Below are 27,072 nucleotides of genomic sequence, written 5' to 3' on the forward strand. Positions count from 1 at the left end.
AAAATTTATTCAGTCTTATTCTCGACAATACCTAATAATTAGAATAAGCCCAAGATATTCATTGGGGAATTATGTGACCAATAATAACTTAAGACAATGGAGCATTGGAGCACTAGTCCTTTATTTCATCTTGTGATATAAAGTCATGCTTTTTGTCATCCTTTTTCACCCCTGTCTTCATCGCTAACTTCAGATTCACTCTGCAACTCACTCCAGAGTGTAACAGCTTATAATTGTATTCAGGTTTACTTTCAATGATTTCTTTTCCTGTCTTTCAACCAGCAATGTAAGCAAAAAAAGGATACTGACTGGCTAAATGCATTGTGTAAAATTGCAATAGGCATTTTCCACCCTTTACAGCTGCTTGAATATGTCAGCAGCGCCTGCATATTGGTCCACTAAACTGAAAGGACCATCTATCTTGGTACAAAACATTGGACCAGTTCACTCTAGGTCTACTGAGGCATCCAGCCAACAATTGAAATTGAGTTAGCCTTCAAATATTGTCAGCCCCAGAGTCAGGCATAATGGAATTTGCCTTAAATGTTGTTTTGCTGTATTAAGGTGCATATTCCTTGTCCAGAGTCAGGGTATATAGGGCGCCATTCTCTGGCCTCGTTACGTTCTCGCTCAAGCGAAACGAGGCCGGTGAATAGCGGGAGAGGCCGAAAACGAGAACCGTACCAGGCGCCAAACAGTTTGCAATGCAACCGGTGAATCCCGCTGGCGAAATCAGGATCGTGGCGTGGCAAGAAACCAATTATCACCACTTAAGCCCTATTTCCATACAATTAACGGGAGCCACCCCATATCCAACAGCCTCCTATCATTCATCGGCCTCCCCAGGAAGTGGTCACACTGGCGCCAATTGGTACTCCCCTTGAAAAACGTGAAACTGGCGGAAGGGCTTCTATGAGGAGGTGAGTAGCCATCTTTGCTCACAGGCAAAGAGCCCGGGGGCGCTGGGCTTGCCACCCCAGTGCTCAGTGGAGTTGGGGGACCCTCAGCTGGGAATGGAAGTAAACCACGGTTGGAAGTGGGGGACCCTCCGCAGGGGTTGGCTGCAATGGAAGGCAGGTGGGTCAATCGTGCATGGCACCACCATACAACACCTGGATCATGTGTATCTGTTCATGTGTATCTGTTCCAGGGCAACCCTTGTCTCTGCCCATCTGCCCCTTCAACCACCCATAACCCCCACCAACTACCGAGGCCTCTGTCCATACGGCTGAAGGCTATTGCTAATAGGGAATTTGAATTTGAGGTTAAGTGAGTACTTCACACAACCCAAGTGGATTCTCATGGGTGGCAGGCCATGTAGCATGTGCTTAGAATCCCCAATCAGACTATGACGCCTGGACACTGTGCCTGAACACTGCGAGAGGCAACATCACACAAACAGCCGCCGACATCCGAACATCAGGGTCTGTGTCACATCATTCCAGGTTGCTGGGAGTGTATCTGCACCGTCAGCGGATCACTGTCGAGGGCAGGTGGGTGATAACCCGCAGAGAGCTGAGTGCCAGTGCTCCTCAATCCATGCCACAGTCTGATCCCCGCCTGTCTGCTGAGTGCTTGCTATTACCCACACGCGGTGTGCCTGGGAGGATGGGAAGATGCCTGGAAAGATGGGCCAAGGATTCAGAGGTAAGCCCGTATTGTGGAAGAAAGTAACAGAGGCGTCATATTGGTTCTCCTCAAGGATGTTTAATGTGTTAGACAAATCCCCACTCTCCCAATGATGCCACCCCTTCCCCCAGTGCCCTCAGTGATCCTCGATGTGCTTGGCCCTCCTAGCTCTACTGCTTCGACTAGTGTCTCCCCAGGATGCACAGGAGGCAGCCAGCTGCTTACTTCATCTCGTGGCCTTCAAATGCCCCTGGCAGGTGTCCTATGGGGGCTCTGGCCCCAGAGGGCCCCGGCGCACTTGACAGCAGCACTTGCACAGCCGTGCCGCCCTGTCCCGTGTGCTGACTGAGGTGCGGCCTCAGAGAGAGGTGGAACCCGGAGAGCTGGTCGCCACTCCATGGGATGGGACGGGTCCGGGTTGGCACCCAGTGCCCCCTCCTACTGTTCGTTGCCCATAGGACCCTGGGTTTCAGCTTGGGACAGAGGGGCAGCTGATTCGAACCCCGGCTGCCCCTGCATTATCTGGCTCCGCCAGCCCTGGTGACTTCCCAATGTCTGCACCATCGTATAGACTCCCTGGCTGATGCTCTTCCGTGTTTGGGCCATGCTCTGCAGCGCCTCGACAATGCCCATCTGCGACTGAGACAAGCTCCGCAGCGCTTCGGCCGTTCCCATCTGAGAGCGGGACATGTCACGCAGCACCTCATCGAGCTCAGTCTGATACTGGATAATATCCCCCAGTGAGTCGGACATTCTGCCGAGAACCTCAGCCTTGGCCATCACCGACTGCGCAGCACCTTGGACACCTTCACGAATGATGCCGACATCATGAACCAGACTCCACTGCGGTTGCCACCCTAGCAGTGTTGGCCTCTGTTCCACGCATTGCCGGCGACATCTCCAGCGCCCATAACCTATGGGAGGCATGCAATCAGCTAAGGACCTGCTGGAGTGTCACTGACATCTCCCTCTGAATATCCTGACCACACCCTAACGTCTCCATCAGCTCTGGGTAACCCTGTACCAGAGACTCAGAATCAGGCTGAGACTCAGCTGGGTCGAGGGATCCAGCATGCCTCCTACTGTTTCGCCTGGGGGTTTCTGCCTCCCCCTTATGTACATCAGCAGCTGTGTGTTCAACAGATTGTGCCCCAGAAGCCTGACCACTAACGTTTCCCACCGAGGTGCGCCTCAGTTGTGTCTTCCTCCGAGCTCCCCTCCGAGGTGGTCTGGGAGGCTGGAGAGGGGGCCCCGGAATGGGCCGATGCCGTTGGCTGGAGGACCTGCGGGAGAATGAACATGTGGTCAGTGGGAGTGATGGGTCAGTCAGTAAGGCAATAGCAACTCATATTTAACAGGTCTTCCAGGTGGATGACCGCCCTGTCCTCGGCCACCCTAGTCACCTCCATGGCCCGCTCCTCGAAGGAGGTGAGGATTCTTAAGTTTGGCACGCCTCTGCCAGTCTGGGCCCACTCCCATCGGTTGTGGGAGAGCTTTTCCTGAGGAGACACAGAGGGCGTCATTAGCCACATGCGTGGTTCACCATGGTGGGGGGCACAGGGAACGTTGCAGGGAGAGGGCGAGGTGAAGGGAGGGTCATGGGTCGCATGGAGATTTGGAGGGGATGATGCTCGCATGGGGGAGGAACGGTCCCGGGGGGGACAGTGGGCGGTGTTGGTGTTTGCTCACTCGTGCTGCCCTGTGTAGGTAATTTACCTGTTTTCGGCACAGGAAGCTAGTCCGCCTGGTCACACACCCGGAGCTTACAGCCACTGCCAAATCGTCCCAGGCAGCACTGGCTGCCCTGTGGCTCACCCTCCGGGACCCTTGGGAGAACAGGACATGTCCCCTGGCGTCCATTGAATCCCCAGGTCCGCATCGCCGAATCTTGGGGCCAGTCTCCTCGGCGCCATTGTTGCGAGCTAACAGATTGGTTGAGCTAACTCGGATTGGTTGCTGCTTAAGTGCCGCTTGACCTCGTTAGCGGGGGGCTGGCGAGTGTGTTGCTAGCGAATCGGCTGGCGAGCTTTGATTTGCGGCGAGAAGCACATGGGACCTTGTTAAGTGGACCAATTAATATTGAATAGTGTTGCCGGCCTCACTGGGCTGAGTGCCGGGAAGCTCGCAGCAGTTCCTGCTTGCTAGCACACTTAGAAATCTTTCCGGAGAATTGTGTCCATAACCTCAGAAGCTTCCACATCCTAGTTTAGTAGAGGTCATGCTATTCTTAACCACCTTCAGACCATAGACCTTCTGTTAACTCAGCTCACGGCGATTCTTCACTATTTTGTGGTTTATTCATCAAACAATATGCCTCTCCCAGTCAAGGTAGCTACAGCCTGGGCTGACTTATGGTTTGCGTTAATGTTGAACTGGATTGGCCTGTGGAATAACAGTATCAGGGTCTTAGTTTTCCTGCCAACGATTCTTAACTGCCTAGTTAAGTAAATAATGAAATTGACTGTCCTGCATGATGTACATTCCCTGCCATAGTCTTTTCTTTTTCACAGTCGCATTCTTCAATTGAACCAAAGGGTAGCGACCCCAGGCCAGTGATACACTCCTACAAATTCCTGGATCAATTTAATGCAAGAGTTCTACACTCCGTACATCGGCAGTACAAGCCACATAAAGCAGTTTGGTTCTCACACCCTTTGGAAGTTTTAACCCAAATAATATTTTAGTAATTGTACTAAGTGAGGCTTAGTACACTGTATTTGCCAGACCACAGGTAAAACTCTGATTTTCTTGATGATCAATTGTTTATACCAGGGCCCTGAGTAAAGAATTGTATGCTATGCCCGGCACACTTTGAGCAGTTTCTTCTATTCTTCATTTGGTGCAGAGAAATTTTAGGAATTCTCTTTTTGGAATGAGGTACTCCAAACTTTGTGAAAATAAATCTAAATTCTTGGACTAGGAGTGATGCTTTAGGCTCATGGCATGAAACAGATGAGAATAGCATAATGCCAGGTTTACTGAATGGAACTTTGTCCCAATTGATGATGTACCAAATGCACATTTTTGCTACCTCAAATTTAAAAATCTCAGATCAGTGTGCTGTAAATGATCACTGGAACTGCCGCTATTGCTTGTGCCTTTGAATCTTTGGTTTCTCAATCAGACCAATCTCTTAGAAATACTTATATTGGTGATTACTTACCTGGTGCAGAAGTTCCTGAAATACTTAATAAAAATAATTCAAAGCCACTCGTGCAACCATGTGCCAAGGCAAACCAGGACTTTTTCTTTCACACTGTAATGGCAAAGTGATCCTCCTATTTTTATCAAAGCTTCAAATCAGTGCACTGATTCCTAAAATAAAACAACAGCAAAAGAGAGATCAGAAGTAACCTGTTCATGCCCTTTCATTGATCTCCATAACGAACAGATTTTCTTCCAACTTCTCTGAAGTTCCAAAGTGCAACCACTGATTATGTTTGAATGATATCCATTTAAATTATTCTTTGGGCAAAATCCTTCACCTCTTGACACTGCAAACGTGAACCACGATCGAATAGAGAATCGGGCGTCCGGCCAAAATCGAGGTCCACGTAGGCGCTGATTAGGGCATGATGCTTGCTGGTGACGATAATGAGGTTTGCACCTGGCTGTGTCATGCAAAACCGGCATTTGCATGCATTTAAATGTGTTTAGCTGGTTGAACACTGTATGCTCCGCCCTTGCGCGATGCTTGGCTCGCTCCTGTCCGGTGGAGATCATACAGCATGAATTGCTACAAGTATTTACAAATGTGGATTGGGCACCATGGCTGCGGAGGATGATTGGCAGGCTAACAGAACACTGAAAACTCTTTAAAATTGTCGAGCTCCTAGCGGGTAGTGACTTGGTGCCAAGTCTGTGGACTTGGGGTGCCCACTCGGGACAGGAGTGACATGGCTCAGACTGCCATTCCTGCAGTCTGTCATTTAAACTTTAGTGCTACTTACTGACACCTTGCTGCTCACACTGCTGAGTGCAGCCTGTGCCCGTTAAATGCTCAGATGACCTCTGGTCACCTGGGAGCCAACCAGGCTGCCCCTCTGCACACCCTCATACCCCAGCTGTATCTTCAAGGGCAAAGCTCCATCAGGAGCCCACAATATGTCAGCACTCCTCAGAAGCAATCCCCTATTGCAGAGGAAGCAGGGGATCAGCAGACCTCACCCCAACCAGAGGACACCTGCATCACAGCCTTTGGAGCCCTCCCTGTTTTTTTGACCCTCTCAGGGCAGAGGACTCACCAGTGAGCCCCACCCATCCATCCCGTCACCAGCTGTTTCCTCCTGGTGAGACTGGCAGCGCTGGCTGCCTCTGCCACCACCTCCCAGGCAGTGTTCAGGAGGGCACGCTTTAAGTCTGTGGTGTCCCTCCGGTCCTCATTGGCATGGAGCTGTGGATCCACTTCAGACTCCCCATCTTGGGGGTTCAGGTATTCTCTGAACCATCTTGTTGGCTGCAGTGAGTGTGTGGTAAGTAGAATTAAAAACAGCTTCAGTTGCCAGGTTCTTTGGTGTTAAACTCCGGCCCCAGCGGTTAGAACACTCACTGGGCCAGGAGTTGCTCGGAATTTGCGCCAGCAGAGTGCTGGCCCATTACCATGTCCTGAATAGCTCTACGAATAGCACCCCCAATGGGAATGCGACCCACACGCAATTCAGTCCCAGCATCAAAAGAGAATTTCGCCCTTCATATTCACATTATTGCTTCTTAAGTTAATTGCTGCAATCAATCCCCAACTGAGGATGATGCAGTATAGACAATGTCGCTGCATTATCTCACCTTTAACACAGTGGAGGAAGGAGGCACTTCACATTTCTTGTGTCTATAAATGAAGGACACCACTACATGTCTGATTTTTGGTCTATGAGATTTCAGCAAACTGATCAACATGTAAATATTCAGGATGATAACTGCTTCCTGCCTAGGTAAAATGTTCATGAGAAAATGCAGTTCACCTGAGGATGCACGTTTTCCATGCAAGTATTAACTACCAGAAAATTCTCAGGTTCCTTTTTCCTTCACATTCATTTTAGCCCCCAGGTTGCTTTTACCAAATATCAGTCTTTGCTTTCAGCCTGCTATATTTGATGTGGTGAAAACTTGAAAAAGATCTCTGAAGTGATTTATTGCAGACTCTTGCTTTGTTACTGCTGTTACAAATAGACCCAACTTGACCATGCACAGACATCAAGGTCGGAATTCTCCGACCCCCCGGGAATCGGCGGGGCGGGAATCGCGGCGCGCCGGTCGGCGGGCCCCCCACGGCAATTCTCCGGCCTGCGATGGGCCGAAGTCCCGCCACTGACAGGCCTCTCCCGCCGGATGGAATCAAAGCAAATCTCGTGCCGGCGGGATTGGCGGCGCGGACGGGCGCTGGGGTCCTGGAGGGTGCGCGGGGCGATCTGGCATCGGGGGCTGCCCCCACGGTGGCCTGGCCCGCGATCGAGGCCCACTGATCAGCGGGCGGGCCTGTGCCGTGGGGGTACTTTTCTTCCGCCTCTGCCACGGTCTCCACCATTGCGGAGGCGGAAGAGACCCCCTCCCCCACGTATGCACCGGGATGACGTCAGCAGCCGCTGACGCTCCGGCGCATGCGTGGACTTCCGCCGGCAGGCGAAGGCCTTTCGGCCCCGGCTGACTGGGCGCCAAAGGCCGTTCGCGCCGGCCGGCGGAGCAGAAACCACTCAGCGCGGGCCTAGCCCCTAAAGGTGCGGAAAATTCCGCACCTTCGGGGAGGTCCGATGCTGGAGTGGTTCTCGCCACTCCACAACGCCGGGACCCCCCCCCCCCCCCCCCCCCCCCCCGCCCCGCTGGGTACGGGAGAATCCCGGCCATGGGTTTGGTTAGCTCAGTTGGCTGAAAAGTTGGTCCATGATAAGGAGTGATGCCAACGGTGCGGGTTCAATTCCTGTACTGGCTGAGGTTATTCATGAAAGCCCTGCCATTTTAACCTTGCCCCTCGCCCGAGATGTGGTGACCTTCAGGTTAAATCACCACTTGTCAGCTCTCACTCTCATAGGGGAGAGCAGCCTCTGGGACTGTGGTGATTTTTATTTTACATAGACATACAAAGGTGAAATTTGGAACACAGCATTCCCAACTATAATTCACAGCCCTTTTATATATCACCTTCCCTGAGGAATGAGAATTTGCAGTATTGATGAAGAGAGTCACTTTTAGAATGACTGGACCCAGAATCTATTTTAAACAGGTTAATACTGTACCCAGCATTTGATTGTGGACTCAGGAGGAATCATCATAGCATATTCACAAACTGAAACAAAGAGGATGGTGCTTCTCAGGAGCACTTTGGCTCACCATTGCTTCAACTATGAATAAACAATATAATTGTTATGCTTTTACAACTGTTTTGGATCTTGGTCCTGGATACGTGAGATTTCAATTGAGATCAAACGGAATTCATTGTGTATTCTGTTATATAACAGATAAAAATTTAAATGCATAAAGATTAGTTTTAATTAACTATTTTCTACATATGAAAACATCATCTTAAAATATTTTTGGTAGTTCATGTCACATAATGACAGCACAATTTAGAATATTTCACACTGAAGCAATGAACCATCATTGTTGGTGCCACTGGTGAATGGATTCCGTCATTAGCACTTGAAGTATTAGAAATTTTTGTAAATGTTTCATGGATTGTTTTCTATAGTTCTGTCTGTTTGTAGTCATGCTATCTGATGTATAGGCCACTCTTTTTTTATTACATGGGTGGAGGAGGCGTTGCCCGTATTTAAGGATCATATTCTTGGATCTCAGCATTTTCCCTTGAAAACCTTAAACCTGTAACTTTAGTCATCATTTCTGGAGTCAGTCCAGAATTCACAAATATAGTTGAAAGGAAAAGTGATTCTAACTTTTATTGGTTTTGATCTTTATGACTGAATGTGGTATAAACAGAATATATAAGTAATTATGGGCTTATATCCTCTACATGACTACATGATTTGTAGCTGATAGCATGACATTGTGACTAAGCTATTATTAAATCAATTTAGAAAATGTGTTGGACATGATGGTTCAGTGTATCTTGTGATAACACAAAGATCTTAACCATGCTAATGCTCTGGCGATAACATTCCATCACCATCAAAGCAAAAACTCCTTTACTAGGCAAAATCATTTTCAAAGCATTAAATATAACCTTCGACACTTAGTATTTTGGTGAGTTCTGCTTTGGATGAGATCATTGAAATGTCGACCTAATTAAGTACCAAGATGATATACATGGTGTTTCAAGTATAGTAGATGCTTTTCTGCTCCTGTGCCAAATATTTTTCATAGACCATTCATAAACAGAGGGTGCCATTCAGCAGTCAAATGTTAAAGTGTGCTTTTGGGTGTGTTTAGCGGGGTGTTTCGCAATGGTTGCAGCGCCGAGAAACACCCCGTTTGTTCAACATATTTGTTTGGCCTTGGGAGGTTCCCCCGCTGAGGCCACACTTGGGGTGATTCCCTGCTGTTGAGCTGATCTCGCCAGCAGGAACTGCTGTTCACAGATCGGGACGCCATTTTGATTGGCAGCCCCACTCCCCCAGCCTTGTCGAGATCCTTGGGAAACCCCCGCTCCCACTCCCCCTCACTTGGTAAGTCCTTCCTGGGCCTGAAACCTGACAGTGCCAAGCTACTAACCAAGCACCTTGGCATTGACAGCCTGACACCCTGCCAGTGCCAGGAGAGTAGCAAGGTAGCACCCTACCCTGTCCCCGATCACTTGGGGGTTTCCAATGGCCTGCAAGACCACCCCCTCCCCCAAGGTGCCGTTGTGCCTAGTCTACATATGTGTGGACCAGCACTAAATGGCACTCTGGCGTGGCTGTTATGTCCCGGGCGCTGGGTGAATCCGGCGTCCGGGTATTTAAATGAGCAATTATACAGACATGGATCTCGCACAGTAAGGCAAGATCCAGATCGCGTGAAGCAGGAGCGAGTCAGGTGACTCCTGATCAACCAGACGTGAAACCAGATTTCAGGCTCTCACATGATTCATCCGTTGCGCCCAGATCCCCAATGGAGTCGCTGAATCCCACCGCCCCCCCCCCGCCCCCCCCATGATCTCATGTACAAAAATTGGATCTGAGTAATAACTTTTTCATTTATGAGAACAAAAATTTCAGTGCACTGTTTTCTTCTTGTAAGTAGTATTTTTGCACCTAAGATTGCACTTTGGATACTAAACCCAGATCAACAGCTGTGTAAGCCTGTCAAAACTTTGTGAGCATTGAAATTGCATTGAAGGGCACAAGTGATCCTCCAGTTTAAATCATTAATGGAATCAAACAGTGGTTAATAAATATGGGGAGTTTGTATTATCTTTTAAGTACTCATCTAACTTTTAATATAAATTCAGACTGGCAAAAGTAGTATTCTATACTGAAGATCAGAAAAAACCCAGAGCTAATATCAATTTAGGGATTAAACCACAAACTACTCTTAGAGAGGAGAGGATGGAATGTCAATTCTGCTGTATTATTTTGCACTGATCAACTCTTGCAATGATTTCTCGTCCCATTTATCAAATATATGGAAAAATCGGTTTTAACATTTGTGAGAAATATTCTGGGATAAGTAATTAGTGCCAAAGAGCCATCATTACCAAACGGGCATTAAATGATTTTGTATCCTTCAATATTAAAAAATTTATCCTATTAACAGTCGATGGAATGTTACAGCCGCGTATAGAGATTATGGGAAAAGATACATTCCAGCAGAGTTGAGTGAAACAAAAGAACAGGTCATTGAGCTTATCCAGTTTAGCCAACTAGTCTTTCTCAACCTGAGTTGATTATATAACCCAAGTTAGTTCCTGCTCTCCACTAAATCCGGGATTGCTTCAGTTTCTTTCTTGAAACCTGCTGTTAAGTCAGCATTTTTTGTTCTCATTATTATTCTATTCCATAATTTAATGTCTGATGAAGACATTACTATCAGTGTCTATGGATGATGTGAATCCAAATATTCAAAGCTCAGTTTACTTTAAGTCATGATGAACTTTGTTCTAATTTTCAAACTCTTTAAACATTTCATGTCTGCCAAAAATACATTTTTAATGCTCAAAAGGTTAAATTAAAGTGTGCTTTTCGAACTGGCTTATTTGATTTTAAAGCCTTTGAACATGACAAATTCATGGATCAATAATGGAATTCCACGTTGGTTTATCCTATTTGCTTATGTGTATTAATATAGTTCTTAATATGATAAATTTGGTCACAAATTAGTCTTAACGTTATTAGTTAGTAGATAAAATCCCTCTTCCCTCCATATTCTGTTGCAAATAGTTGATGGTGTGTAGAACAGAACAATCATGTTAATGCATGATTTTTTTTTAATTTTTAGAATATACCAGGGGATGTAAACACTAAAGGCCCCTCTCCGCTGAAAACAAAACATAATATGTAAACACCAGTCATGAGGTATGAGAAAGTTGCATCCGTAAGGATAAAGCGACAATGGATTCACTGTTTAGTGGCCAAAAACGTAAAACCCATAGATAGAATTGTCAGTCATTAGGGTTTTATCTTTAGAGTTTAAAATCTATAACACTGTCATGCACCTTATGGGATCATGTATTTTTTAGACTAATGTGTGAATATGCCTAAAGACTCCCAGAGCATTTTTGGGGTCAGCTTAGCTTAAGGTGTACAAATATCACATTGAGGTCAGCTTACAACAAATTAATCGGTTTCTGTTTGAGGATTTTGTTGCATTCAATGTAACTCAAGAACCTCCTTTCCGAAAGATTCATGTTTTGGGCAGTTCCGGCAGATGAAACTTCGATACATTGGTTTATGAATGGCATGCAAAGAGGTAAACCGATTGCAGACTTTTGACTAAAGAAACTCAAATGAATGTGACCAATTTTCTTTGTATTCCAGAAATTGTGAACTGCTTTTGAGCCATACAGATATTTTCTATAAAAATAATAATGCATGTTTTATGGGGAATTCCTATTCTTTGTGAATCAAAAGGTGTACGTTGCACATTTAATTTAAATGCTGAACTGTTATCATCTTAATAGCTATTTCTGTTTTCATTGTATTATTTGTGACAGCAGTCTGGTCAAATTGAGCTGAATATTACTTTCAATATGTGCCATTGACAGTAAAAACAATATATTGTCATTTATTTTCCATTTTGTATGTAGCATTGTTCAGAATGTAAAATTGTTTACAGATTGTAATTGTGTGTACTTTAAAGTGGACCTTCAGGTAAAGAATTTGGATAAATATCCATTCAACTGACAATTGCATAATTTTGTGTTGAATGACGTAACTGTTTAAACAGCGTTCGACGAATATTAACAACATTGAAGTGGGGAGAAGCTTGATCAGCTACTTCATGATCTTATGAAAATGTATATACAAATTAAATACTACAGAATCTTGCCCAATCGTATTTAACAGACAGAGTTACCCTGAAAGTCAGTGCCAGCTTGGTTCTTTGAAAAGAATACGCATAAAATCATATTTGAAAATGAAAATCGCTTATTGTCACAAGTAGGCTTCAAATGAAGTTACTGTGAAAAGCCCCTAGTCGCCACATTCCGGCGCCTGTTCAGGGAGGCTGGAACGGGAATTGAACCGTGATGCTGGCCTGCTTTGGTCTGCTTTAAAAGCCAGCAATTTAGCCATGTGCTAAACCAGCCCCTATGCTATTTGGCATAGCAGTTAAAACATTTTCTCAATACTGAATAGATAATAGCATTGGGCACAAGCTGCTTCTGTCACCATCATGTTATATGTAAAGACTCTGTACATTGTCTTTTGTTTTTCTAAGAAAAAATGACAGTTGCCTCCAAGTGTAAGTAGCCATTTGGTGGAGACATAACTACAATGCTACAAGTGTACCAGTGGAGAGGTTGTTGCAATATGTGATTTTAACTTGCATCCAAATCACTGAAGTATTCACTTTGAATGCTGGCTGCCAACTTTTAACAGAGATAATTTTATTTTTCCTTTTTTAAACAATCCCTTATTCTGGAGACCAGCTGATACTGATATGTAATGAATCTCTAAGGGATGGACAATAACGTCAGGAACTTCCTGACGTTTGATTCTCTGCCCCATTCCCCTGCAGAGAAGATTCTTAACCTATCTTGTAACTGAGTTTGCGTTGTGTGGAATTGTTGAAAACTCACTTTAACATTTGTGAGAGAACAAATTTTATGCAGTGTTTTATGCCAGCAGTCAGGTCCCTTGGGAAGACTCAATTCACTTGGCTTTGGAAAAATGTGGAATCTGCTATTGATCTATCAATATGCTTTGTAACAAAATGCATACAGCAACTATCTAAATCTGCTATTGTCAAATTCCTGGTTGCTTTCTCCCAATGCTGGATTAAAGAGTTTCTATCTGATAACAGAGCATTCTTGTTCTCGGTAGCAGCTTAGAATTTTGAAATTTTCATATATGTAATACCTGTAGTTCAATTACACATTTTTGAACATAAAACTACTGTTTTCCCCAGTAAAATAAAACAGTTACTGTTAAATGAACTGTTATTTTTGTGCTGAATATTTTTAGATAGTAAAACAGTAGTGGGAAGCAAATTATGTCTTTTGTATAATGATGATGTTAACTTCAAAATAATAATGCTAATTCTATTGAGCTGAAACAATTTAAGTCCACCTTTTGCTGGAAATTGAGCAATTGCAATTCTGTTTTGAACAGTTTCAAATTGACCCCAGTATTTTGAGTCCAGCTGCTTGTGTTGTTAATTTCAATACCATTTAACTGATCGCACATCTTGGTCCTCAGCTGCAGCCTGATTTACACCACACTCAGCTTTCTATTTTTTAATTCTCCTTTTGAAATTTGTCTTTTTTACAACACTTCACTCTGGGATAGAATTTTCTGAACCCTGGGTGGCAGGCATAGTGGGTGATGGGATAATTGCAGGGTGCCAGATTGAGACAGCTCCCCAAAGCATTCCCAATCAGCTACCCAATGAATGGAAGTGAACTTAAATAACCCACTAGCATTTTGGCAGAACAGTTGAATCCAATAACAAGCTCATCATACTTTAAGAGTTCAACGGAAGAGTTGGGCATGGCCAAGCGCAGTAACAGGGTGTCTTAGGCAGACAAAGCATTGTCAACTGAAATGAAAATAGTCGACTTCTGAAATTCTGCATGGAGTATGAACTCTTCCAGCAGAAAGCCAAATTGAAGACCACCTTGAAATACTGGCACCTTTTTGGATTATATTGTGGTGGGCCAACGAGACGTCCTACACATCAGTTACACCCAGTGCTGACTTACGAATCACTGGCTGGTTCAAGCTATTGTTGCCTTCAAAATCAAGTCAGCACTGAAAGAAAAGGCCCACAAACAAGAAAACTACAAGTTCACAGACTCTATGGAGCAAAAGGAAAAGTAGTTTCCAGAGAAAGCTTAAAGATGGCTCCACAGTTACCCGATTAAACAGTTCAAATCCACCCTAAAAGTAACAACTGCTTGAGTGGTTGGCTTCTCAACCAGAAGTTACTTAGATTACTTTGATGAAAAAGAAGAAATCCAAGAACTTCTTCAAACTAAACACTCTGCCATAGGAGATTATTTTTATGCCCTGATGACCAGGTTGCAAAAGCTGAATATAGGAAAGCCTGTAGCACTCAACAGCTTTGGAGACATCCAAAATAACTTGTGCAGAACACTCATCGATGGAATAAAATGCATGCAGCTATGAGAGAAGTGATCATTCTAAAAGCCTTGAGATCTGTACAAAGACCTTCCTATGAGGCGCAGGCACCACTACAATCTTTGTATGGCACAACGCTGTTCATTGTCCATCTTTGAATACATTTAAGGCTGAGGTGGTCAGAATTCTGGGGCGGGATTCTCCCAACGGGAGTCTTAAGTGCCGACGCCGGAGTAAAAACCGGAGTGTTTTACTGCAGCATCGGAACCCGTTCCCAGACCCCATTCTAGGGCCTCCGCAAATGGCGCCGATTCTCTGCACCTCGGAGAATCGCGCGCTGGCATCATGGCGCGATTGCTCCGATTCTCTGGCGCGGAGCTCGGAGAATCGACCCCTTGATCTGGGTGTTTCTATTGCCCCCAGATGTTTTCTCATGGCAGAGGTCACATGTCTATGACAAGCCAAGTAGGACATGTAGTAGTGATTGCATTTCAAAACCTAAACATCCCTTTTTCCATAATGAATGACAGACATCTTTGCCTGCATGTTTAACTGAGTTACCCATGATACCAGAACTGTTCTCATGTATCAACTGCTTGTTATTCTCATCAGTTTCTACACATGCATTGCATACATAGTTGTTAAATCGGGAATTCTCTCAATGTACACGTGCATTGTCACTGGCTTTTCATCTAGATGATGTATTTTTGCAGGGAGTACTCCAGTAGCCAGTATTGTTGCTGTGTTATTGTTCCATTTCCGTTTCCGCTGTTGGAGATCAGTGAATCTCTGATGGTGATGGTTGTTCTGTACTCTGTGCAGCTGGTGAGATCCCATCTTCCTGATTGGTCGCCTGCAGTGAAAGAACAGCATCTGTAGTTGTTCGTATGTTCGGTATATTTGGTCATTCATTTCGACCACATACGATCGAGGTGACAACTACTCTACACATGCCCCAAGTTGTCACATGGGCTGACTTGCAATGAGAGCATCGAAGGTTTGTACACTGCTTGGCTCTCTAATTCCCAATTCTCCCAATTGTTTGGTGGTCTTGTCAAAATTAAATTTGAGCTTTTGCCATTTCACTCCCCTTTTTACTATTGGAAGAGTAGTTTGGGCTTCTATTTATTCATTCACAGGATGTGGGTGTCACTGGGAGAAGGGAACTAACGTTTCGAGTCTGGATGACTCTACGTCAAAAGCTTTGACTAAGAGTCATCCAGTCTCAAATCGTTGGCTCCCTTCTCTCTCCAGCGATTCTGAGATTGGCCAGTATTTTCTGTTTTTGTTTCAGATTCCAGAACCCGCAGTAATGTGCTTTTATCTGGGTGTTGCTATTTCCCATCCCTAAGTTGTCAGTTTTGCCAGTTCACTTTAGCTAGTTCTGCTTTCATGCCCTCATAATTGCTATTATTCAAGTTTAAAATACTAGTCTTGGACTACTTTCCTTATCCTCTTCTGCACTGCAGCCTTTGACTGAAACTGATCACTTAGTTGCACAGTGGATGATGATGTTCATAGGGTCAGACGCTGATAGTCAGGAAACTACCAGCAATTTCTTAGTTCCTCTGGAGCTTCAGATTAAAAAATGAGTGGTGAAATGGTGGTAAAAGGAGTGGGCCTTATTATCGACCACAAATGGAATTTATGAATGGAGGCATGGCTGAGGTAGATGAAGATTTAGCACGTTCTTTAACAAGGAAGAAGATGCCACACAGGTCATGGTGAAGTAGTGTTTAAAATTGATAAGGCATGGTATCAGATAGGCTGTCAGCACTTAAAGCCGACAAGGCACCAGGGCCAGGTGAGAAGCATCCAAGGATACTAAGGGAAGTGAAGGTGGAAATTGGGGAGGCACTGGACATAGTTTTCCAATCTTGCTTATCTCTGATGGGGCCAGAGAACTGGAGAATTGCAAATGTTACTAGATAGGCTAGGAGTCAACTGGATTATGCCACCTAATTCTGGAGAGAGTGCAGAAAAGATTCACAAGAATGTTTCCTTTTTCCAGTTCCGTAGATAGATTGGAAAAGTTGAGAACATTGCAAGGAGAGTTGATGGAGGTTCAAAATCATGATGAGCCTGGACAAGGTGGATCGGGAAAAGTTGTTCCTATTGGTGGAAGGATCAAGAACAATGCAGCACAAATTGATAGTAATTGGAAAAAGAAGCAATGGTGCCATGAGGGAAAACTTCAAACCAGAGCAAGAGGTTAGGATCTGGAATGCACCACCTTGTGTGGTTGAGGCAGGTTCAACATATGCATTGAAGTGGGAATTAGGATAAGGACAAATGTACAGGGAGAAGATGGGGAGTGACACTTTTGGAGGCCAACACATAAGGCAGGCTGAACGAGATGTGCTGTAATCATTCTGTGATTCTGTCTAGTTGATCAGAGTTTCACAAAAGAACACCTTCCACATACGTACACGGTGAGGACATTGACAAAAATAGCAGTGAAAAATGTGTCTGGACTGGTGCCTGCATTAAAATCAATATGAGGCACCACGATTCTAGTGCTCAGTGGAGTAATGGTACTGAGCCAAAGTCTGCATTTTTTTTAATAAATAATTTTTATTGAAAAATTTTGAATTTATACAACAACGAACCATAATAAAATACCAAAAATAACAATAATATTAGCAATCATAAACATTCGCCCCACGTCAATGAACAACACAGCATATTAATAACAACGCAAATTAACACAATATTAAGTTACATAATATAAACTACAATAAGGAACACTGCCCCCCCCCCCCCCCCCCCCTCCCTGGGTTGCTGCTGCTATTGACCAAGATACCTATCTTTGAGCCAGGAAGTCCAGAAAAGGCTGCCATCATTTATAGAACCCTTGTATTGATCCTCTCAGGGCAAACTTGACCCTTTCCAATTTTATAAATCCCGCCATGTCACTGATCCAGATCTCCACACTTGGGGGCCTCGCATCCTTCCACTGCAGCAAGATCCTTCGTCGGGCTACTAGGGACGCAAAGGCCAGGACACCGGCCTCTTTCGCCTCCTGCACTCCCGGCTCTACCGCAACTCCAAAAATCGCGAGTCCCCACCCTGGTTTGACCCTGGATGCAACCACCCTCGACACCGTCCCCGCCACCCCCTTCCAGAATTCTTCCAGTGCTGGGCATGCCCAGAACATATGGGCGTGGTTCGCTGGACTCCCCGAACATCTGGTGCACCTGTCCTCACCCCCAAAGAACATACTCATCCTAGTCCCGGACATGTGGGCCCGGTGCAGCACCTTAAATTGGATGAGACTAAGCCTCGCACATGAGGAGGAAGAGTTGTCTTTCTCCAAGGCATCCGCCCAAATCCCGTCCTCTATCTGCTCCCCGAGTTCCTCCTCCCATTTAGCCTTCAGCTCCTCCACTGACGACTCTTCCACCTCCTGCATTACCTTATAAATGTCAGACACCTTCCCCTCTCCGACCCACACCCCCGAAAGCATTCTGTCCATCGTCCCCCGCGAGGGCAGCAAACGGAATCCCTCTACCTGTCGCCTAGCAAACGCCTTTACCTGCAAGATCTGAACATGTTCCCTTGGGGAAGCCCAAATTTATCTTCCAGTTCCCCCAGGCCCGCAAACCTCCCGCCAATAAACAGGTCCCTCAATTTACTGATGCCCATCCTTTGCCATCCCCTAAGTCCCCCATCCCTGTTCCCTGGGATGAACCGATGATTGCCACCCAATGGAGCCTCTATCGAGCCCCCTGTTTCCCCCCTATGCCATCTCCACTGTCCCCAGATTCTTAGGGTCGCCGCCACCACCGGGCTCGTGGTAAACCTCTTAGGGTAGAGCGGCAATGGCGCCGTTACCATGGCACCTAGGCTCGTACCTCTACATGACGCCATCTCCATTCTTTTCCAAGCTGCCCCTCCATCACCCATTTACGCACCATTGACATATTGGCCGCCCAATAGTACCCCAAAAGGTTGGGCAGTGCCAGCCCGCCTCTAACCCTCCCCTGCTCCAGGAACACCCTCTTCACTCTCGGAGTCCCATGTGCCCACACAAAGCTCAAAATACTGCTAGTCACTCTCCTAATGAAGGCCCTGGGGATAAAGATGGGCAGGCACTGAAAGAGGAACAAGAACCTCAGAAGCACCATCATTTTGACGGACTGCACCCTCCCCGACAATGGCAGCATGTCCCACCTCTTGAACTCCTCCTCCATCTGATCTACAAGTCTGGTGAAATTATGTTTGTGAAGAGTCCCCCAGTCCCTGGCCACCTGCACCCCCAGGTACCTAAAGCTCTCCCCTGCCCGCCTAAGCGGGAGCCTACCAATTCCTTCCTCCTGGTCTCCAGGGTGCACCACAAACGCCTCACTCTTGCCTAAATTTAGTTTATAACCTGAAAAGGTCCCAAACTCAGCTAGCAGCTCCATCACCCCCGGCATCCCTCCCACCGGGTCCGCCACATACAGTAACAGGTCATCGGCATACAACGACACCCTATGTTCCTCCAAACCTCTCCACCTCTCTGAATCCCTCAACGCCATCGCCAGCGGCTCGATTGCCAGTGCAAACAGCAAGGGGGACAGGGGGCAACCCTGCCTGGTCCCTCGGTAAAGCCGGAAGTACTCCGACCTCCTCCCATTCGTGGCCACACACGCCATCGGGGCCTCATATAGCAGCCTTACCCATCTAATAAACCTTCACCAAATCCAAACCTCCCCAACACCTCCCATAAGTACCCCCACTCCACTCTATCGAAGGCCTTCTCCGCATCAAGCGCCACCACTATCTCTGCCTCCCCCTCAATTGCCGGCATCACGATGATATTCAACAATCTCCGCACATTCGTGTTCAGCTGCCTTCCCTTCACAAAGCCTGTCTGGTCCTCGTGTACAACCCCAGGCTCACAGTCCTCTATCCTGGTGGCCAGGATTTTTGCCAGCACCTTGGCATCTACGTTGAGGAGAGATATGGGCCTGTATGAACCACACTGCTGGGGGTCCTTGTCCCTCTTTAAAATTAACGAGATCAGCGCCCGCGACATCGTCGGGGGCAAAGTCCCCCCTTCCCACGCTTCATTAAGTGTCCGCACCAGCAAGGGGCCCACTAGGTCCACAAACTTTTTATAAAATTCCACCGGGAACCCATCCAGCCCCGGTGCCTTCCCTGACTGCATCTGCCCGATCCCCTTAACTAGCTCCTCCAGGTCAATCGGTGCACCCAACCCCTCCACCTGCTCCTCCTGCACCTTTGGGAAAGAAAGCCCATCGAGGAACCTCTTCATTCCCCTCCTCTCCCCCGTTGGCTCCGACCGGTACAGTTCCCTGTAAAAGTCCTTGAAGACCTCATTCACCTCTACCCCCTTCCGCACCACATTCCCACTCTTGTCTCTCACTCCAGCAATTTCCTTAGCCGCATCCCGCTTGCGGAGCTGATGAGCCAGCATCCTACTCGCCTTTTCACCATGTTCGTACACTGCCCCTTGTGCCTTCCTCCACTGTGCCTCCGCCTTTCTAGTGGTCAGCAAATCAAATTTAGCCTGCAGGCTGCGCCTCTCCCCCAACAGTCCCTCCTCTGGTGCCTCTGCGTACCTCCTGTCTAGCTCCAGCATCTTTCCCACCAGTCTATCCCTCTCACTCCTCTCGCTCCTCTCCCTGTGTGCCCGGATGGATATCAGCTCCCCACGAATCACTGCCTTCAGGGCCTCCCAGACCACTCCCACCTGAACCTCCCCCGTATCATTCACCTCGAGGTACCCCTCAATACTTGCCCAGACCCTCCTACACACCTCCTCCTCTGCCAACAACCCCACAACTGCCACAACGGGCGCTGGTCCCGCACCTCCCCCATCTCCAACTCTATCCAATGCGGAGCGTGGTCGGAGATTGCAATGGCCGAATACTCGGCCTCCTCCACTCTCGGAATCAGTCCCCTACTCACGAAGAAGTCTATCGGAGAGTAGACCCTATGTACGTGGGAGAAGAAAGAGTACTCCCGTGCCCTCGGCCTCACAAACCTCCATGGATCCACCCCACCCATCTGGTCCATAAACCCTCTCAGTACCTTGGCCGCCACCGGCCTCCTACCCGTCCTAGAGCTGGACCGATCCAGTGAAGGATCAAACACCGTATTGAAGTCCCCCCCATGATCAGACATCCCACCTCCAGATCCGGGACTCGTCCCAACATACGCCTCATAAAGCCCGCATCGTCCCAATTTGGGGCATACACACTAGCAAGTACCACCTTCTCTCCTTGTAGCCTGCTCCTAATCATAACATACCTACCCCCCTTATCCGCCACCACCTCCGAGGCCTCAAACGACACATTTTTCCCCACCAGAATCGCCACTCCCCGGTTCTTCACATCCAACCCAGAGTGGAAAACCTGCCCCACCCATCCCTTCCTCAGACAGACCTGGTCCGCCACCTTCAGGTGGGTCTCCTGAAGCATTGCCACATCTGCCTTTAGCCCCTTCAGATGAGCAAGTACCCTCGACCGCTTCACCGGCCCATTCAATCCTCTCGCATTCCAAGTGACCAACCGAATCAGAGGGCGTCCCGCCCCCCTCCCCCGTCGACTAGTCATAGCCCGTCGACTGCCCGCCCCAGGCCAGCACTACCTGCCCGACCCAGTCCCCACAGCGACAACACCTCACCTCTGTCCCCCCAGCCCCCGCCAGCTCCTTCCTGACCCTACCAGCAGCAACCCGGTATTCCCCTTTCCCCCCCTCCCTTCCCCCCCCAGGCTAGGAACCCGCCTAGCCGCGAACCGTCCTCCATTGTACTTCCGTGGGTCAGCTAACTTCTGCTGACCCTAGAAACTCCCGCCAATAACCCGACCCCTCCCAAAGTGGGATCATCCCCCAATCTATCCCTCCTCCAGGCACCGCTCCAGCGCGGGGAAGAACCAGTTAAGGCCCCGCCTCCCCCATCATCGTCTCCACCCTCCCCCCCCCCCCCCGCCTCGCAGAGCGGGAAACCAGAGGAAAGCCCGCGCTTTCGCACTGCCCCACCACACCCTTCTGACGCAGCTCCCAAATACCAGCCCCACTCCATACCCCCAACCCGACATAGAACACAACAAACCCCCCCAACCCTCCCCGCAAAATACAAAACTCAAACAATGCCCCACAGCAAAAAAAATAATAGAACAACACCCCCATAAATAACCATATCAAAATTGCAAAAGTACAAAAAAGAGAACACAGCAACAGCAGAATCCAGCAATAAAGTATTACAACTGACCCCGCAACCCCCAACCCCTAGTTCAAGTCCAGGTTCTCCGTCCGCACGAAGGCCCACGCCTCCTCCGGGGAATCGAAATAATAATGCCGGTCTGAATAAGTTACCCACAGGCACGCAGGCTGCAACATTCCGAACGTTATCTTTTTCTTGTAAAGCACCTCTTTCATCCGATTAAACCCGGACCGCCGCTTAGCCACCTCCGCACTCCAATCCTGGTAGATCCGTACTACCACATTCTCCCAATTGCAGCACACACTCTCGATCACTGAACCGGTGGAACCTCACCAGCATTCTCCTTAGGCCTCCTGGCCAGTACTCTGTGTGCTCCCTCCAGCTCCAAGGGCAGATGGAAAGACCCGGCCCCCACTAGCGAGTTCAGCATCGTAGGTCGTCAGGTCCGACCCCTCCAGCCCCTCCGCAAGGCCCAAGATCCGCAGATTTTTCCACCTCATGCGGTGATCAAGCTCCTCAAAGCGTTCCTGCCACTTCTTGTGGAGTGCCTCGTGTCTCTCCACCTTACTCACGAGGATCCCGGCCTCCTCCTCTCGTTCAGTGGCCTGCGTCTGCAACTCCTTGATGGCAGCACCCTGGGTCGTCTGAAGCTCCGAGAGCCTTCTGTTCGTTTCCTGCAGAGAGCTCAGTACCTCAGCCTTGAAGTCTGCAAAACAGTGCAGGAGAGCAGCTTGTTGCTCCTGGGCCCACTGCTTCCACTCCTCTGGAGCTCCGCCGGCCGCCATCTTGGATTCCTTCCCCCGTTTTTTCTAGGGAGCTGCTGCCGTTTTTTCCCCCTTTCCACTCTGAGTTCGAGTCATGGACTGCGGGTATAGTCGATCAGCACACCTTCTCCCACCGGGAGACGTCGAGAAATTTCCGTTTTGGGCTCTAAAAAGAGCCAAAAAGTCCGTTTAAAACGGGAGCTCCCAAATGTGCGACTTCCTACGTCATCGCCGCCACTGGAAGTCCAACAAAGTCTGCATTAATGTCAGCACTGGGTAGTTTCAGTAAAAGCATTTACTTGGGAAACAAGAAGAAAACCTCTGCCCTTACAGTGCCGAAAGAGTTTTCTTCCACGAAGATCAATGTGTGCTCGACCTGAATTAACCATCATACCAGTACCAACTCAAAGAGCTTCCCAGGTTAATTTCAGGCTTCCTGTCTGTCTACAAAGAACAATGAGGACATTGCCACAGAGATATTTGGGACTGAAAACATAGATGGGCAATCTGCTTCAAAGTCTCCACCAGCAGATGTGTGTTTCAATGGAGTCAGATAATCTTCTCACTGTGAGCAATAAGCTTATTTTTCTGTTTCATCCTTCTGGGCCCGGCTCATGCAGACTCCTTAGCCAAATTCCTTCTACTCCAGTTGGAGTACACTAGGCAACAAGTGAAAGTTGAAACTCTCGAGTGTGCTGAGGCGCCTCATCCATCATATTGGTTTTCTCACACTGCGAGAGGATGAAGGCTCACATTGTAGCTGTTATCAAAGTAGTGCTCCTGGATGACGCTAGTAATCAGAAGAAGCAGCTTGTTGCCCGGGGAATATGTATCATGGTTCAGCAAGATTACTTTGAGCAAGAGGAAGGAAAGGAAATGGTGAGATTCGTCAACAATGTGCAGCATCCTTTGATCACAGTGAGGAGAGTGTGGAGAGGGAGCAGCTCTCGCCATTGGTTTTTGTGGTTTTGGTGACCTTCAGTAGCCAGGAAGAGTTTGCCAACTTCAGCAGATTTAAGAAAACACAAAACTTCTTAAATATTCCTAGAGCCAAGCCAGTTGTGTATATCTGAGGAACTCGTGCTGCCCACAATAGGGTCCAATTTTCTGCCACCTTTATTTAATCCATTATTTACAAGTGGGGATGAGAAAGAGACTAGATGCAGTGAACACTAAAGCTCGGCCTAAATAATACCGTGAACTGTGACTGAACTCGAATTGCAGAATTCCCTGCAACTTTATCAGAAACAGGGAACTTCTGACATTCATGCAGGATCTTATAGAATCCAAACCACCACAGCTGTTACCTATTCAACAGTTAATCATGACTGCAAGAGCTTCTGAAGCAAATATTACTTGAGGGCCTTTCTCCTGAAGAACTTTAAACGATTTTCATTCAGCTTGATGATTGGATCCTTTCATCAAAATCCTATGAATAAGAGAGTCATGGAGATGACTTTTGAACTAAAATTTTACTGAGAGGAAATCAATATTAGAAGGTAGTGCCTGTAATTAACACACAAATTCTCATTGGCAGACTATTTCCGCACTGTGCTGATGCATCACTTCTTGTGCAACAGACAATGCTGGACATTTCCACATTATCCTCCAACCAGCATTGTGCGACGACACTAACCGAAAAAAGAAAAGTTGCAGTTAAATATTCTGATAAATCTCGAGGACCATTAAGTTAGCTCTGATATTTCAGTCCTCATTGCCTCTGATTTGACAGCATGTTTCAATTTCCAATTCTTTAACCCATGACCACCTGGCAACTTGCTCTTTGTGGTCCTCAAAAGCTTCTCCGAGCAACAGGCCAGCTCCTCTAATGCAGCAAGCACTGCATTCATACCAACCATCTTTCAAGGACATGGCAGTACATTTGTGTGTGTGTGTGGGGGGGGGGGGGGGGGGGGGAGGTGGGGGAGGAGGTCTCAGAAATACTTGGTGCTCACGGTTGAATTGCAGTCAGTTTCTCACAAGGAGGTGAAAACTTCAGTTCTGTGGAACATCACAAGTCATAGCAATATTTACGTCTAATCTCACTATCCAGTCCCTTTAGACAACTACATCAGTAACATCTGGAGATCGCCAGGCGAGGACACTGAATGTTCTGTGAGTGCAATGGGAGAGCTGCTGAGTACACAGGATTGCTTCCAAATGGAAACTACAATCAAGAATAACATTCCACAGGATTCAATTCACCAAGCTGTGGCCTGTACTTGCTGATTACACACCCCATATAGGCAAAGTTTATTATTCCATTGGTTATTTAGTGCCTATTCTCCTGAGCTGCGTGAATATATTACTGCCCAAAGGTTCATCCTGATGACCAACAACAGCAGGAACTTACAGTTGATGTTCAAACATCCCAAAGTATCAACTTCTGTGTGAACTGTCGAGGTGCTAAAGGAACTGCCCCCACAAACCAATAATGTAGTTGCGCTTAATAAATGGTGGATAGAGGAGGCTGGAATCTGCCGATGGTTCTTTGTAGGTCCTGCCAGGTGGTTGTCCTACAGGCCCGGGCAATGGTAAACTAAGCTGGCAGCCATTGTCAAACAGCTGTCTTGGAGATTCATAACCTCCAAACATGTCAGAGAGACAGTCTCCAGTGGTTTCACAGCTGCAGCAGGCAGATTACTAAACTGTGCTTCTCCAGTTCTATCAGAGGCCTGTACAAAATATAATTGGAACACGTTTCAGGAGTGAGACCGTCTCGGCTTGTGATGCACACAATGGTTAGTCCTCCGAGAAATGTGGAGAACCAGAATGAGATAGTAATATACGAGGCACTGACCCACATGTCCAAGCAATTAATGGAGCTGAGTGGAAAGAAAACATCTAATCATTTGTAGAGAAAATCCTGGCTGGAATTCAACTTATTTTTGAGGCAGAATGTGATATGGTGCAGGATTAAACAATTGACATTATGGGGAGCTTGACCAAATGTGGAATTGAAGGTCCAATATCCACCTTTTGTTTTTTTTTTAATAAACAATTTTATTGAGGTAGTTTTTGGCTTTATAAACAGTTACAGACATCATCAGAAAGGAAGCAAAAAAGGCAAAAATGTGCAAACATCCACGTACTTTCAATACTTCCATCGTAACATATTGCACAAGCCCGCTCCCCTCCCACCGGTACTACCCGCCATTTTTTCCCTCCTACTCTACTCTACCCCCCCCCCCCCCCCACCCTCTCCCCCCACCCCCCTGCTGACGCTCACTCTCCCGCAAAGAAGTCAATAAATGGTTGCCACCTCCGGGTGAACCCCTGCACAGATCCCCTCAAGGCGAACTTAATTTTTTCCATCCCCAGGAAACTCGACATGTCCGCAAGCCACCACTCAGTGTTCGGGGGCTTTGAGTCCCTCCACGCCAATAATATTAATCGCCGGGCTATCAGGGAAGCAAAGGCCAGCACATCGGCCTCTTTCTCCCCCTGGACGCCCGGGTCTTCCGAAACCCCAAAAATTGCCACCCCTGGACTCATCACCACCCTTGTTTTTAGCACCTGGGACATGAACCCCGCAAATCCCTCCCAGTACCCCCTCAGCTCAGGGCATGCCCAAAACATGTGAACATGGTTCGCTGGTCCTCCCGCGCACCTAGCGCATTTGTCCTTTATCCCGAAAAATTTGCTCATCCGAGCCACCGTCATATGGGCCCGGTGAACGACCTTAAATTGGATCAGCCCGAGCCTAGCACATGTTGCGGTCGAGTTTACCCTACTCAGGGCCTCTGCCCACAGCCCATCCTCCATTTCCCCGCCTATCTCCTCCTCCCATTTAAGTTTCAGTTCCTCTGTCTGGGACCCTTCCTCCCTCATGAGCACCTTATAAATACCCGAGACTCTACCCTCCCCTTCTTCCCTCCTAGAGACTATTCTGTCGAAGATCCCCATTGGCGGGAGGCGCGGGAAAGATGGGACCTGTCTACGAACAAAGTCCCGCAACTGTAAGTATCTAAAATCATTTCCCCTTACCAACCCAAATTTCTCCTCCAAGCTCCTCAAACTCGCGAAGCTCCCTTCCAGGAACATATCACCCACCCTTCCCGCCCCTGCTCGCCACCATACTCGGAACCCCCCATCCATACTGCGGGGGGCAAACCGATGGTTGTCGCAGATTGACGCCCAGACAGACGCCCCCATCTCCCCCACATGCCTCCTCCACTGGCCCCATATCTGCAGGGTCGCCACCACTACCGGGCTGGTGGTGTACTTGGCCGGCAGCAGCGGTAGAGGAGCCGTGACCAGGGCTTCCAAACTGGAGCCCCTGCACGAAGCGGCCTCCACCCGCTCCCAAATAGACCCCGTACCCACCATCCACTTCCTTATCATAGCGATGTTGGCCGCCCAGTAATAATTGACCAGACTCGGCAAAGCCAGCCCTCCCTCGCTGCGGTTCCTCTCCAACATCGCCTTCTTCACCCGCGGAGACTTTCCCGCCCAGACAAAGCTCATGATCAGCCCGTTAACTCTTTTGAAGAAGGACTGTGGGATAAAGATCGGGAATATCCACCTTTTGTGATCAATCCATTCCAACCAGGTGTGTTGATTTTATTCCAACCTGGAGTGAGGAAGTCGGGGCTTGAGTTCTACACTTCAGTGGGCCTTCCCACTTATTAGGTTGGGAAATACAGGCAGATTGATATGGAAATATCAGTATTGTCTACCAGGACATGGACTTCCTCAGTGACATTACCAGGCTGTCAAACAGATCAATTCATTCACCAGAAACAGTCCTGTCCAATCCCCAGGAGCTACCACTACGAGCAGTTTCACATTTTCTTCAACAATTATAATTCTTGCCCCACACCCAGGCTCACCCGATCGA

The 27,072-nt window shown here is 47.6% G+C and overlaps 1 protein-coding gene across 2 annotated transcripts in view; it reads left to right on the top strand.

The window, feature by feature from the left end:
* The window catches only part of tmem269 (transmembrane protein 269), a 214,915-nt gene extending 201,765 nt beyond the window's left edge, over window positions 1-13,150 (top strand). For both annotated transcript variants that reach the window (XR_005457403.1, XM_038773470.1), the window contains one exon: window positions 10,993-13,150. Coding sequence is in view for 1 of the 2 variants with exons in the window: in XM_038773470.1 (XP_038629398.1) it covers window positions 10,993-11,018 (26 nt within the window). In the remaining variant the exon portion in view is untranslated. The remainder of the gene's footprint in view (window positions 1-10,992) is intronic.
* The last annotated feature ends 13,922 nt before the right edge of the window (window positions 13,151-27,072 follow it).

The sequence above is a fragment of the Scyliorhinus canicula genome, chromosome 16 (genome assembly GCF_902713615.1).
Source record: "Scyliorhinus canicula chromosome 16, sScyCan1.1, whole genome shotgun sequence".
Lineage (NCBI taxonomy): Eukaryota > Metazoa > Chordata > Chondrichthyes > Carcharhiniformes > Scyliorhinidae > Scyliorhinus > Scyliorhinus canicula.